The 13,113-nt window shown below is 55.5% G+C and overlaps 1 protein-coding gene across 1 annotated transcript in view; it reads right to left on the reverse strand.

Moving 5' to 3' along the window:
* Window positions 1-33: 33 nt before the first annotated feature.
* RABEP1 (rabaptin, RAB GTPase binding effector protein 1) overlaps window positions 34-13,113 on the reverse strand; it is a 58,536-nt gene continuing 45,456 nt past the window's right edge. Inside the window, exons 7-18 of the mRNA XM_027848713.1 lie at window positions 11,761-11,939; window positions 11,087-11,212; window positions 10,103-10,567; window positions 8,499-8,603; window positions 6,678-6,794; window positions 6,239-6,337; window positions 4,462-4,602; window positions 4,070-4,259; window positions 3,756-3,811; window positions 3,377-3,475; window positions 2,375-2,491; window positions 34-1,417 (exon numbers count right to left, since the gene is read on the reverse strand). Coding sequence (XP_027704514.1) covers window positions 1,316-1,417; window positions 2,375-2,491; window positions 3,377-3,475; window positions 3,756-3,811; window positions 4,070-4,259; window positions 4,462-4,602; window positions 6,239-6,337; window positions 6,678-6,794; window positions 8,499-8,603; window positions 10,103-10,567; window positions 11,087-11,212; window positions 11,761-11,939 — 1,796 coding nt within the window. The 3' untranslated portion in view covers window positions 34-1,315. The remainder of the gene's footprint in view (window positions 1,418-2,374; window positions 2,492-3,376; window positions 3,476-3,755; window positions 3,812-4,069; window positions 4,260-4,461; window positions 4,603-6,238; window positions 6,338-6,677; window positions 6,795-8,498; window positions 8,604-10,102; window positions 10,568-11,086; window positions 11,213-11,760; window positions 11,940-13,113) is intronic.

Below are 13,113 nucleotides of genomic sequence, written 5' to 3' on the forward strand. Positions count from 1 at the left end.
CCTGCATGGACACAGTGACCCACACAGTCCCACTGGGCAGCAGCTTGTTTTTAATGTGAACACGCTTAAGGACACACCTTCAGTACAGTTAACAATGGTTACAGTTGATTGACAGCACAAGACACCAACAGCGTGCTTCTCTGTCTGGGCAGCAGGATGAGGGGTTAAGAAAGCCGGGTGTCAGAGCACAGTCCTGGCCCCCGATGGGGGGGGGGGGGGGCAGAGCCAGGCTGCCCTGGCGAAGGGGATGTATTGGCCACGCCCAAGGAAGGGGAGCAGCTTTCTCTGGGAGGCCCTCTAGCTCGTGGCCAGCTCACAAGGAGAGGGAGCTAGGAGGCCTTCAGGAGGTGGGGATTTTATTCAAAATACTTTTAGTAAAGCCAGTTCCAAAGAGGGAGGGGCTGGCAGAAGGTCCCATGTGTTTCAACAGTCAGAAAGGAGTTGTATTGGCCAGGCTTGCTGCACGTGGCAGCTCCCGTGGGACTCCCAGGGAAGCGGGGCACAATGCTGGAGATCACGGCCGTTGTTGGCATCCATCCTTCCTCATGACGATGTGCTCACCAGATAGCCCCAGGGAAGGACTTGGCACGATAAACTTGTGCAGGTCCCCTCCTCCCCCCAATTAATGCAGGTTAAAAGAAAGCCCTCCAGCAATTATTAACAGCTGGCTGTTTTCCCCAGCCAGTCAACAAACAGCAGGAGGACCCCATGGAGGCCAATGGACTCCGACATGGGCAGTTTGTGGAAAAGGGCTTCCTGGTCACGTGTTTGTGCTTTTCTCAAATCCACCTTGGGTTTCCAGAGCCCACTTCCACACTCACCTAAGCAGGTCCGCTTGGGGAGATTTCAGTGGGGTCTTAACCCTCTCAAGACAAAACAGTATAAACTGGGCTTGGAAATACAATCACTACCCAATGACCTGCTCACAAATTCATATTTTAATATAAAATATTCATACAGCAGACCTACCCTGTCTCCTAGCTGAATACTGTTATGGACTAGCCCTATTCCAACAGAAAACACGGGTTGCCGTTCATTCTCCCACCTTCTTGTGAACGTCATTAGGGATTCCAGAAGCCACTGGGCCACTTGGGGGAAATGTTCCATGAGCCTCCGTGAGCCAGGGCCTCCTAAAAAGAGGCTGGAGGCCAAACTCGGGAGCCGCCGTCCTCTCCCGCCCAGCGGGCCCAACAAAGTCTTTCCTCCTTCCCTGTTCTCTTCAGCTTCTTCCGTTAAGAGTTAAATAATAATTAACGTTGCTATAAAGATGAGTTAAAAACCCCAACTGCAGTCTGGGAGTCCCAGGGTCAGCCTGTCATGTCTCCGGAAGCTGGTTAATGTCCGTCAGTTTTGTGTCATTCAGAATGGCCCGGATTCTCTCCAAGGAGTCTGCCTGCCGGATCCGCTCTAGCTGGACCTGCCAGGAGACCAGTGGGGATGGTCGGCCAGGGGTGGAGGGCAGGGACCACACTCAGCACTGAGGTATGCAGGGGCCACTGAGAGAATGGGGGTAGATGGGGCCCCTCAGGCTGCAGGCTGGGGCTAACCCCCCTGGCCAGTGACCTCCCGGGCTGGGATCTCTTGGCTTCGGTCCCACTTCTCCATGCTGACTCCCTTCAGACCTGTCTGACCAATGATGCAGCTCCCTCAGCTTCCCCTAAGGCTCTGTCCTAGGTCCTTTGTCAACAAGCATTCACTAAGGGCTGTGTGTGTATTCCAGGGAGACACATATCTATTCCCTGCCCTCAGGGAAGCCGAAGTGTGCACATACATACAAAGACATGATACACACAAAATGGATAAGGGGGTGGGGGGCAGGGAGCAGAAAGAGCTGGGTCTAGAACAGAGGCCTGACCTTCAGCACAATCACTTGGGCCGGCAGACTCCTCCCCCCAGGGGTACCGCCCTAGCTCCCATGTGAGGAGGTGAGGCCTGCGCTAGGGAGGTGGAGAGAAATGGAAGTATCTACTTCTCGCTGTCTGCTCATCCCACCCTGGTAACCTCCTTGGCTCTCCCTGGCTCGGTTATGATCACTAATCTCCCTGCCCTCGTTGTTATGTGACCAGTGTCTACCTAGCATGCTGCATTTAACACATCCATGGTGCAGTGAACCCCAACCCCCTCTCCTCTCCCTGTACCCGGCTCCCCCAGCCCAGCCAAATAGTCCATATTTCACACCAACCTCCTGAGGTTCAGGCCCTGCTCCCTCCGTGCCTGGGGGTCAGCTCATGTCTCCCCCCAGGGCCACTCCCCCGTAAGCTGAACCCCCAGCCCTTCCCAGGAGAACAGCAGGACCTCTGCCCCCATCCCCCCAAATGCTCAGGACAGGTTTGGGGCCTGCACACAGTAGGTACGTGCTCAATAAATGCCTTACCTGCAGCGTCTGGGACAGTTTGACAAAGTCTCTCTGCACCTGTTCGCTGACGTCCAATTCTGTCTGCAGACGCTGAGCTTTGTTCTTCTCCTCAAACATCAGCTGCTCCACATTTGTCTGGAAAAGATGTGGAGTCAGATGGGGCTCCTGGCCAAGAGCCTGGGCCTCCCGCACCCCTGGGGGGACACAGCTAACTGAGGAGGACTAGAGGAAGCAGGTGTGACCACAGGATGAGAAGGCCACACAGGAAAACCCATCAACAGTGGTGAACCTGGCTTCCAGCCTGGCTGTGTTCAAGCCTTATGTCCTCATCTGTAAAATGGCCTGCTATGTGGCCATGGAGATGGTGGGGCCTGCCTGGATCTCCCACCACAGAGGGGAGCAGTGCAGAGAAAGCCAGGCAGGGAGTCAGGAAGACCCAGGTTCAAGTCCTGTCTCTGATCCAGATTGGCTGTGGGACCCTGGACAAGCTTCACCACCCCAGATGCTCCTGGGCAGCTCTGAACCCCCAGGTGGCACACCTACACTGGAGGAGGGTGTTTCCCCCTTGGGAATTTCCCTAACAAGGCACACCAGCTCTGGGTCTGCCCTAGCCCTGTTCCTATAATTACCCACGCAATAATCAGGCCAAGAGCCATCGCTTCTACAGATCTGCAAAGCAGTTTGTCTCATTTGATGATGACGGGCTAATGAGGGAGGCAGAACAGTTTTAAGGAAGGAGAAACTGAGGTACAGAGTGGTTAATGGACCTGCCTATGACCTACCGCCAAAGGTAGGCAGGGACGTTGGGCCAAGCTTTCCAAGGCCACCAGGTTGTGCGACCATCAGCCCATCTCAGAGATGAAGAAACTGACCAGGCAGCAGGTGAGAGCCATTTCTGCACTGTCTCCTGCCCCAAAGCCATCCCCTGATGACATACTATGGCTGGATTCATGTCTGAAGCACCAATTAACTCAAGGATGAATTAAGGGGATCCCCCAAATGCCCCCCTCCCCCCACCACCTTGGCCACAGTCTCTCTCTTCAGCTGCTCCCCCAAATTCATCTCCATCTCTCGAAGGCTTGCCAGCTGCTCCGTTCTCTCTCTTAAGGTGGATTCCAGCTGTGGGGTGGGGCAAAGGAAGAGGCATCAGGAACAATGTGCCAGACCCCGCAGGGCAGCCAAGGCAGTGGGGAACCAAGGGGAGCCACCCCCTCCATCCCCTGGAAAGGGTCATGAAGAGAACCCAAGGACTGGCAACAAAGAGGCAGCCCCTGAGGCTTGGAAGAAGGGCCAGCCAGCCACGGGCACTCCCCAGAGAGCTGCAGGCTCCTTGTGGAGGCCTTAGTTCTAAGTGGATCATTGGAAGCGCCCCACCCCCACCCCCCAACAAAGCACCCACCTGCTCCTTGTCAGCCTTGGTCCTCTCCAACTCCACTTTCAGGCTAGAGATGGAAGCTAGAAGGGGAATTAAGTTCACACGAATGTGCTTGTGGGTTAAATAACAGGGACAAGTGGACTCCGGAAAAATCTCCCCTAATGCCCAAGGGTACTCCCAAATGCCCAAGGGTACTCCCTAATGCCCAAGGGTACTCCCAAATGCGGCTGCTGGTGCACACTGGCCTGGCCCCACCACGCCCCCCCGGCGCTGCTCTTCCCTCCGCCCCGCCCCCAGGGCCTGGCCCCGCCCCCAGGCTCTTCCCTCCACCCCCTTACCAATTTCCTCCTTGCAGGTCTCGATCTCCAGCTGCAGAGTCTCCTCCAGGTTTTCCTTTAAACATTGCTCGGCTTGTATCTGCTCTTTTAAAAAGAGGATTTCTGCCTTCAGTTTCTCCTCCACGTGGTCGGCGGCCGTCCTCACACTGACCATGTTCTCCCGGTACTTCAGCACCAGCTCCCGCAGGTCCTGCATTCAGAGCATCAGTCCATAGTAAGTCCCCAGGCAGGTCCTAAGCACCTACCATGTGCCTGGCACCAAGCTCTGGGGATTCCGCCACTCAGGCAGGAGTTCGGAGCCCGGAGCCTGGCCCCTGGCCAGCGCTGCCGCCGGGCTCTCGGCAGGACTTCCCAGCACCTGCCCCTCTGCCGCCTGCTGCCTTCCCAGTTACCTCCGCCGACTCTGGGAGGACGAAATCCTCGGCCTGCTGTAAGGCCAGGTGGAGGCCATGCTTCCCCTGCAGACTCTCGTTCTCCTTCTGCAGCCTGGCCAGCTCCTCGGACACCTGCTCCCGCGACTGCATGAGCACGCCCTCCAAAAGAAAGAAGGCTCCTTGGGGCCTGGGGCAGCTCGCAGGGGGCGCTCACTCCAGCCCAAGAAGGCAAAGATCGATCAGCACGCCACCCCATGCCAAGCCACAGCCGTGTGGCAGGGCACCCTCCGTGGTGCCCCAGGGAATAGGCCCTCTCACCCTTCCCTTTTCTAGCTGAGAGAAGGGGTCGGGGGTGGGGGTAGGGGCAGGAAAGCAGCCTTCACCTATCAAGAAGCCGACCTCAAACATGCCCAGTCAGATGGGGCACCCGTAGGAGAGGGGACCCTCGGTCTGTAGAAAGGGCTGCCCTGGTGGGGTGAAAGCAGCTTTTCTCCCAAACCTCTCTGGCATCCCACAAGCAGAATTTAATTCTCCAGGTTTTCGAAGCCCCTTCCCACTTCTGGGCTGCTGGATCCAGCTGAACCCTCTGCGATCTGCTGTGCCCGCAGAGATCCGTCCCCTCAGACACCAGTCCACTCAACCTAGACACTGTTCACTGCTCTGTGCGTCTCCTGGTGTCCTCCTGTTTCCCGTCTGTGGCTGTACCTGCCTTAAGGCCTCCCTGCCTTCCTGTCCCTGTCTAGGGCCCTGAGCCCAGGAGCTCTATTCCCATAGTGTTTCTTATGTATCTCACCAGGTGCCCACCCTTCTTCCTGCTGTGGGGCCTCGCCATTCACCAGAAACGCTGTCCAAAGGAAAGTGGGGAGGGAGTGAATGGTGGCTGACTGAGAAGGGGGGCGGGGTCTGAGGGTGACATCTGGTCTTCTGGTCCCAGGAAAGTGGGGAGGGAGACAGGAATCCCAGAGGCCAAAACCCCAAAGCCCAAGGCCTAGACAGCAACGAATGCGCCCCCAAAAGATGAAACTGACTGTGCTTGAGCAGTGGTCTGGGGACAGTCTGCCCAGGAGCCTGTAAACTAATGCAAATCTGGGAAAACAAAAAAGAGCAAAGACCTTCCACCAGATCTGTTTAAGCAAATCCCTGGTGCCCAAAAATGGGAAGTGGAGGAAGGAAAAGCAGATCTGCTTACAATGGTTGCACATTAAAATTCATCACTAAAGGTCAGGAAGGCAAGGGAGGGAATGAGCATTTATGCAGCACCTGCTGAGTGCTAGCTCTGAGCTTCACAACAACCCTGAGGAAACTGAGGTAGCAGAGGTGAAGTGAGTTAACCAGTCACCCTGCTATTCAGGGTCTGAGGCCAGATCTGAACTCGGGTCTTCCTGATTCCATGCCCAGCCCAACCGTGGTCCACACTTGACTTCCTGGCCAAGAGGAGAGTGGACAGGCAGTGGGCAGTGGGAGAGGGCAGGGAGAATGGGAGATTTTGTTCTTAAAACCAGCACAGGAAGGACAGGCCCCCACCCCCAGGTCCCACGCTGCACATCTCGCTCTGGAGGGGACTTGGTGCACATGAAGGGAACTGGCAGGTTGGGGTTCTGGGGCCCAAACACAGCGGGGACACCCTTTTGTTGGGAAGGATGATCCCCAGGGCTGAGCGCGGCTTCTGCCTTGTGCTGGCTATCCCCCCCCACACCCCTATTGGAGTGCCGCCGGGGGAGGCAGGTTGGGTCAGGAATCACTTCAGGGGCACGGGGCGCCTCTCAGACGCCAGACACCAAAAAGCACCCCTTACCATCTGCTCTTGTGCGCTCCTCTGGGCCTGTGAGAGTGCTTGCTGAAGTTCACCCAGCACGAGCTCCGACTCGTTGGTTCTGAGCGCCAGGGCCGAGATCTGTGACAGAGCAAAGACAAGTCCGTGACCTCGCTGGCCATCCTCCTCCCACAGCTGGACCCCAGTCCATCCATTGACCGCATGTCTAACTGCCCCATCCCCCTGGGACACCACCCTTTGGGAGAACAGAGTAGAGCAGGGGGCAGCCTGAGGTGGCAGATGCTTTCTGGACACGGCTCCCAGGACCGGCCATGGGAAGGCCGCCAGTGATTAAGGCTGACCTCCCTCCCTGTGAGTACAGGCCCAGGCTCGCGGAGCCCCCCGTCCCCCCCCCCCCGGGTGCCCAGGTCTCTCGTGTCCACCTGTCACCACCCAGATTGGAGGGTGGGAGTGCGCGCACCTGACGCCCAGACTCCTCCGAGCTCTGCCTCATCAGCTCCTCCAGCTGTTGCTTGTCCTTTGCTGTCTTCTCCAGCTGGTCATTGGCTTGCCTGAGCATGACCTGGAGCTTCTTTACCTGGGCGGCATCAACAGAGACCCTCAAGTGTGCCCTCCGAGACTACACAGAACTCTATGAACTGAGCCGATGCCTGAAGCGTGCCATGTCAGTATCTTAGTCCATCCATGGATGGACTAAACTCATTAATCTGGGCTCTGCTAATTCAGAATTAAAAATGGCGGCACCCATTTATTTATTTAGTTTTCAGGCCTGCAGAGCTCTTCACAAATACCTCATCCTCGCAACCACCCTGGGATCTTCCCCATTATACAGAGGAAGAAACTGAGGCAGACAGAGGTGAGCACACAGCTCTCACAGGCCTGCCTGAGCTCTACTGGACCCCCAGGGCAGCCGGGATAAAGTCCTTGCTTGGTGTGGGGTGAGAGGTAACCAGACCGATGTGGATGACCTAACTCCTGCCAGGTCCCAATCCCTGATTCCCTCCTGCTTCTGACAGTGGCTCTGGAGCTTAAGAATTCGAGAGGCTACTTCCTGAAGGCCCTGTGCCATCCCAATCACATTGTGGGGCCACCCTTCCAGGGCCTTCCCAAGGCCGTGGCACCCCATCCAACTCCTGGGAAAGGCTGTCTACACTCGCCTTCCCCTCCACCTGCTCTCCTCTGGATCTGTCCTCACTAAAGTTGTCACATCTGAAGGTCCCTGCTCAGTCGCTGTCCTTTTCGGCTTCTCTGCCATGCCTACCACTCTCCTTGTTGCCGAATCTATCATCTCTCTGCTCTGGGCTCTCCCTTCTCCTCCCCACTGATCGGACTGCTCTTTCTCAGTCCCTCCCACCCCTATGGGTGTCCCCCTGCCTCCAGGAAGCTCCTTCTTGGGCTCATCACTGCCCTCTGTCATTGGAGGTGGGGCCATGAATGCCAGTCTCCACTGAAGGAGAGGGCTCGTCTCTCACCTGGTGGTTCTCGTGACTCCTCCCCCATGTCCCCCTGATCCCCCCTCACTTTTCAGGTTCCTCTTCTGTGTCATCTTCCATCCTTAGACTGTGGGCAGGGCAAGTCTTTTCTATTTTTAATTCCTGGTGAATGGCACAGTGCCTAGAGCACACAGTAGGTCCTTAATACTTAACTAGTGGCTGAAAAACTGAGGCTAAAACAAGCAGTTCAACCCCTGCACTCCCCCAGTAGAAAAAGTGTATTGGGACCTGAACAGAAGCAACCTCCAAGTCCTTCCTTCTACAGATGAGGCCCTGAGAAAGGGAGGGACTTCTCTAAGGCCTCCAAGGTCCTATGTGAGCTCAGATTCAAACCCAGGGACTGTGACTACGTGGGTCAGCTGGACTCCAAAAGTACAGAGCAGGTTCCAAAGCCTTAGCTTCAAAGCCCAGCTCTGTCAGTGGTCTAAGTGCCCTGAGCCTCCATTTCCTTCTCTAGAAGTGAGGATGATCACACTTGCTCCAGCAGCAAACCTCAAGTGTCCCTCCCACACCTACTGACTTCAGTCCAAGGAGGCAGATATCTCTTGGGAGCAGAGGCTGGGTCTCCAAGCCCTGCTAGGCAGAGGAATTCAACAGCCTCCTCTTCCCCTTCAGGCCAGAACCTCCCCAGCTCCTGTGCTTGCTACCCAAGCTAGTCAAGGTAGCCAAAGATTCAGCTGATGATAGTGAGGCCAAGAGTGGATGAAATGGCTGGCATCATATGGCCAGGTGGCATTCCTCTAATGAATGGGAAAGGGCCCCACCTTGGCTGGTGCAGAGGTGCTCACCTGGTCTCGGGTCTCCGCCTCCTGGGTCTGGATGCCCTGCAGCTGCTTTTCGTAGTTGGAACACATGTCACATCGCCGGCCAAGCTTGTTCCCAGCATTCTGCACCTAAGGACCACAACCGCCATGTCAAAGGCAGAGGAGAGGCTTCCATGGGAAGGGGCCTGCCCAGAGCCAACACCCTCCTGGGAGAGGAGTCTTCTCTCCAGGCCCCCTTGGGAGGCTCACCACCAGCAAATTATGAGACAGGAAATGCTATAAAGATGTTCACAAAGCTGACAGAGGAAAACAGTCATGACCCGGCCATTGAGCGATGAAACACCATGAAAACACTCAACAAATGCACAAACGATAGTAACACCTCTTACAAATACAAAAGCAGAAGCCTTCTCCATAAATTCATCATGCCATGAGCCACCAGAACCTAAGCCCTCCCACAGCCCCAAAGGAAGGGAGGCAAGCATTCTCCTCCATCAAAGAGCCTTCACCTCCGCCCCCCCACCGCTGGCGGGGCTCCCCCCTACACCATAACAGTGCCCTTAGAAAATCCTGCAATGTCACTTTCCCGTGAGCCGCACAGTGGCTGAATTTCAAATCATTTTGGAAGGAAGAATTGCAAAGTGGGCTGGGACCCTCTGAGCTGCCTCTACCCGTCCTCAAGAAGCAACATGCCTTCCTGTCCCATGTATCCTCAGAGGCCACCATTCCCCCTCAACCCCACATGCATACATACATGCACACATACACGAATTTGAGCACACACACACTCCACACCCTGGAGGAGGCTGACCTTGGGAAGGCACACACGCGCACACACACACACACATACATATATGAATCTGAGCACACACATGTACACACACTCTCCAAACCCTGGAGGAGGCTGACCTAGGGAAGGCACACACACACGCACACACACAGAGATATACATATACATACATGAATCTGAGCACACACATATACATACACTCTCCAAACCCTGGAGGAGGCTGACCTAGGGAAGGCAGGCACGTGCACACACACACACACACACACACACGCACACGCACACACACTCCAGACCTTGGAGGAAGCTGACCTAGGGAAGGCACACTCGTGCACTTGTACACACACATTCACACACACATACACGAATCTGAGCAAACACGCATGTACACATTCTCCAAACCCTGGAGGAGGCTGACCTCAGGAAGGCACACACATGCACAAATTTAAGTGTGTGTGTGCACACAGACACACACAGACACACATGAATCTGACCACACACATGTACACACACTCTCCTAACCCTGGAGGAGACTGACCTCGGGAAGGCCATTTGTAAAACACTTTAAAACAGAACTTGGCCATCCTACTTTAACAGCTGGTTCTTTCCCCCTGAGGTACCAAACTTCCTTCTCGGGTTTTAGGCAGAGAAGGGGAGCCTGGGCTGGGATAATCCAGTTTCCCTCTCAGAGAATCTTCAGGAAAAAAAGCATGAACCCAAAGTGACCAATACTCTGGCTGGCTGCACTGGCAAAGGGCTTCCACACAGCAGATCTAAGCAACATGAGAAGTAAAAAGTGAATCAGGAAGTCACCTTTGAGAGCAAGAAAGAGACCACTCACCTCCTTCTGCAGGAGATTCCATTCAGTCTCACTGACGAGGCGGTAGCCACTGGGAGACACATATGCGCTCTCCACCCCCTGCGTGACGCTGGAGAGGAGTGAAGCGGTCTCTTCCTGTTCAGGAGTCATGGCCTTAATGGCCTTTTCCTGATCTTTGGTCAACATAAACCCACTCGGCATCTGAAGGGATCCCAGAGAGGCTGTATCAAAGTTCTCAGACACTGAATCTGCTCCCACCAGCGGTCCGAAATCAGATTCATCAAGGTTCCCAGCAGATTTTGCTTTGTTGTTATACCCCAAAGTTTTGGACTGTAGCGATCCCGAGGTTCCCAGGCTGTCTGAGGACTGTGCCCGCCGCAGTCCTTCTTTAAACACATCACCATCCTGTTTGCAGAAGGGATCGCCTGAGGGCAGCAGCAAGTCTGCGTCTAATGAATGGACTGAGCCATGGCTATCTAAATGTTCCTGGAGATTCAAAAGAAAACAAAAAGGAATGAAGACACGCCCTTGAGCTGTACAAGTCCTGGTCCCTTCTTTCCCTGAGGAAACATGAACACGCATTATAACAATCCTAGGAGGTCAGTAGGTGGAGATATGAGAAGGCTCCAAGCCCAGGTTGCCTTCCTCTAGGCCTGTGCCTGAGCTCTCCACCATGATGAGTGAGTGTGCATCAACTAGGGAAGGCCCAACACGGGAAGAAACCAGGCTGCAGAAAAGCACCAATCAGAGCCAGGGTTGACAGGGCTTCCCACCAGGAGTAACTTCCTATGGCCACACAAGGTTTCCAAATGGGCAGCAAAGAAGGATGCACATTTTGTGGCCTATTAAGTGGTGTTTGAGCACTGCTGTAAAACAACTGGGTGAGACAAGTGCCAATCCCTAAGAACAGAGCTCGGGTTCTGGAGGCCTCAGACGAGGGGGCAGAGGTGACCTCACTGGGGTGACTGGTAAAGCCTGGGTCACCTGAGGAGGCCGGGACTTTACCTCCTCAGAGGGAGGGAACGCCTCATCCTGCGTCAGAGCAAAGACCACAGGAACCTTGACCTCCTCTTCGGCATCCATCTTCTCCGGCTCCTTCCTCTTGTTGACTCTTTCCTGCTCATCTTCCTCCTGAAACCAACAAGACCCCACAGAGTGACCAGCACACCCCCTGCGAGGCCTCACAAAGCACCTACTGTGCGCCACAGAAACTGAGCGACTGAGACTCTTCTTAACCGCTGGACCCTGGCCTGTCCTCGGTCAGCCGGCGGCCCTCCCTCGTGAGCCTTGATCTTCCCATCCACTGCTTGGCCAAGCGTCCGTCCCCGAGGCTGGGCCCTCCCAGCAGCCTCCAAGAGCTCTGTCTGCCCAACAGAAGTGGGCTGGGCTCCAGTGAGCCTTACCTCACCCCACACAACCCAAGATGCTCCAGTTGGGGGAATGGTGACCAGGCTCCTCTCGCCAGAATGATCTCATTGCTAATGTTCAGAGGGCACCTCAAGGCTTGTGAAGCGCTTTGCAAATGTGGTTTTGTAGGTGCTAGGATTATCCCCATGTTACAGATATGGAAACTGAGGCAGGCAGCACTCCAGGGGCATGCTGGGTTGGGCAGGATCCACGTCTAGGGCTCTACGACCCCCGGGTCTGGGTCTCCCCCTCCCCCCTCCCCAGGGCCATACCTGATCTCTCTTCTTGCGCTCCTCCACTTGCCTCAGCTGCTCCGAAGTGAGCACCACCTCCAGGTGCTGCATGTCTCTCATGAGCAGCCGCTGGGACTCCAGGAACTGGTCATTGGCCCTCTGCCAGGTGTGTTTGAGCTGGTTGTGCTGCTGCCGCTCCTGCTCCAGGAGGCGGCAAACTGGGGAAACCAAGGCCAAGTATGAGCCCTCCTGTGCCCAGGGGCCCAGAGTCCCTCCCCCCCCACCCCTACCCTAGAAACCGTTTCCTGTACGGCCAGCCTCCGAGTGCTGGGCTCCAGGGCAGACACAGGGCTAACAGGGGGCAGAAAGCAGAGGCTCCGCTGCTTCGAGGGGCTGGTCGACACCGTTACACACGCACACACGCATGCATACACATAGTTCACAAACACACTTTTATACACACACTCACACACACATACCCCAACACACACTCTCTCTCACATGCACACATATAGTCTCACACATACATACTCATACACACACTCACACATACTCTCTCATACACGCGTACTCTCACACATACATATGCACACGTTCTCACGTACACTCACAGACACTTTCTCATATACACACTTCGCAAACACACACTCACACATATGCATATACACATGCTCACGCACAAGCACAGAGCAAAATACAAGGCAGACTATGACAGGGGCAAACAGGAGAGATCTGGAACCACCCCCACCCATCCCCCAGAGCTGGGCCTTGAAGGAAGAGAAAGATGTTCCCAGACAGAGATGAGAAAGGCAGCAGAAGAGCCACTGAGACTAGAAAATCCCACAACGGTGTGACTGAACAAAGAAGACACCCGTGATGACCGGTTTATGGGCTACTCCACCCCCCTCACCCCAGGGGTCCCCACAGGGAAGACACTCGGGAGTGAACCGAGCAAAGGACCCTCCTTAACGAGATCCCACTGGGCTCAGAGTCCAGCGGCAATCAGGCCCCCGGGCCTCTCCTCCACCGGGATGCCCAGGAGTCCTTGACAGATGCAGTGACACAAGAAACTTTGTCCATGACCCCAGAGGAGCAGCCCCAAGCAAGGCCTATAATGACAAGGGGATTCTCTACAGGCGAGGAGGCCCCGACCATCCCAGAAGGGGGAAGCCCAGAGAGGCCTTGCAGAGGGCAGCGGCAATGAGCCAGAAGGGACAGGAGGAAGGAAGGAATACGAGCTCTCCAGATGACCAAAAGGGTGATGGACACAGGTCTGGTGGCCTGTGAAGATCTGCCCGGGGCAGGAGGGTAGGGGAAGCACCCTAACCCTAACCCTAAATGCGCACCCCAGGCCCCTCCCTACTGGCAGGCCCAAAGACAGCCCTAGACCTC

Source organism: Vombatus ursinus, unplaced genomic scaffold (genome assembly GCF_900497805.2).
Source record: "Vombatus ursinus unplaced genomic scaffold, bare-nosed wombat genome assembly UNPS02006874.1, whole genome shotgun sequence".
NCBI classification, from domain to species: domain Eukaryota; kingdom Metazoa; phylum Chordata; class Mammalia; order Diprotodontia; family Vombatidae; genus Vombatus; species Vombatus ursinus.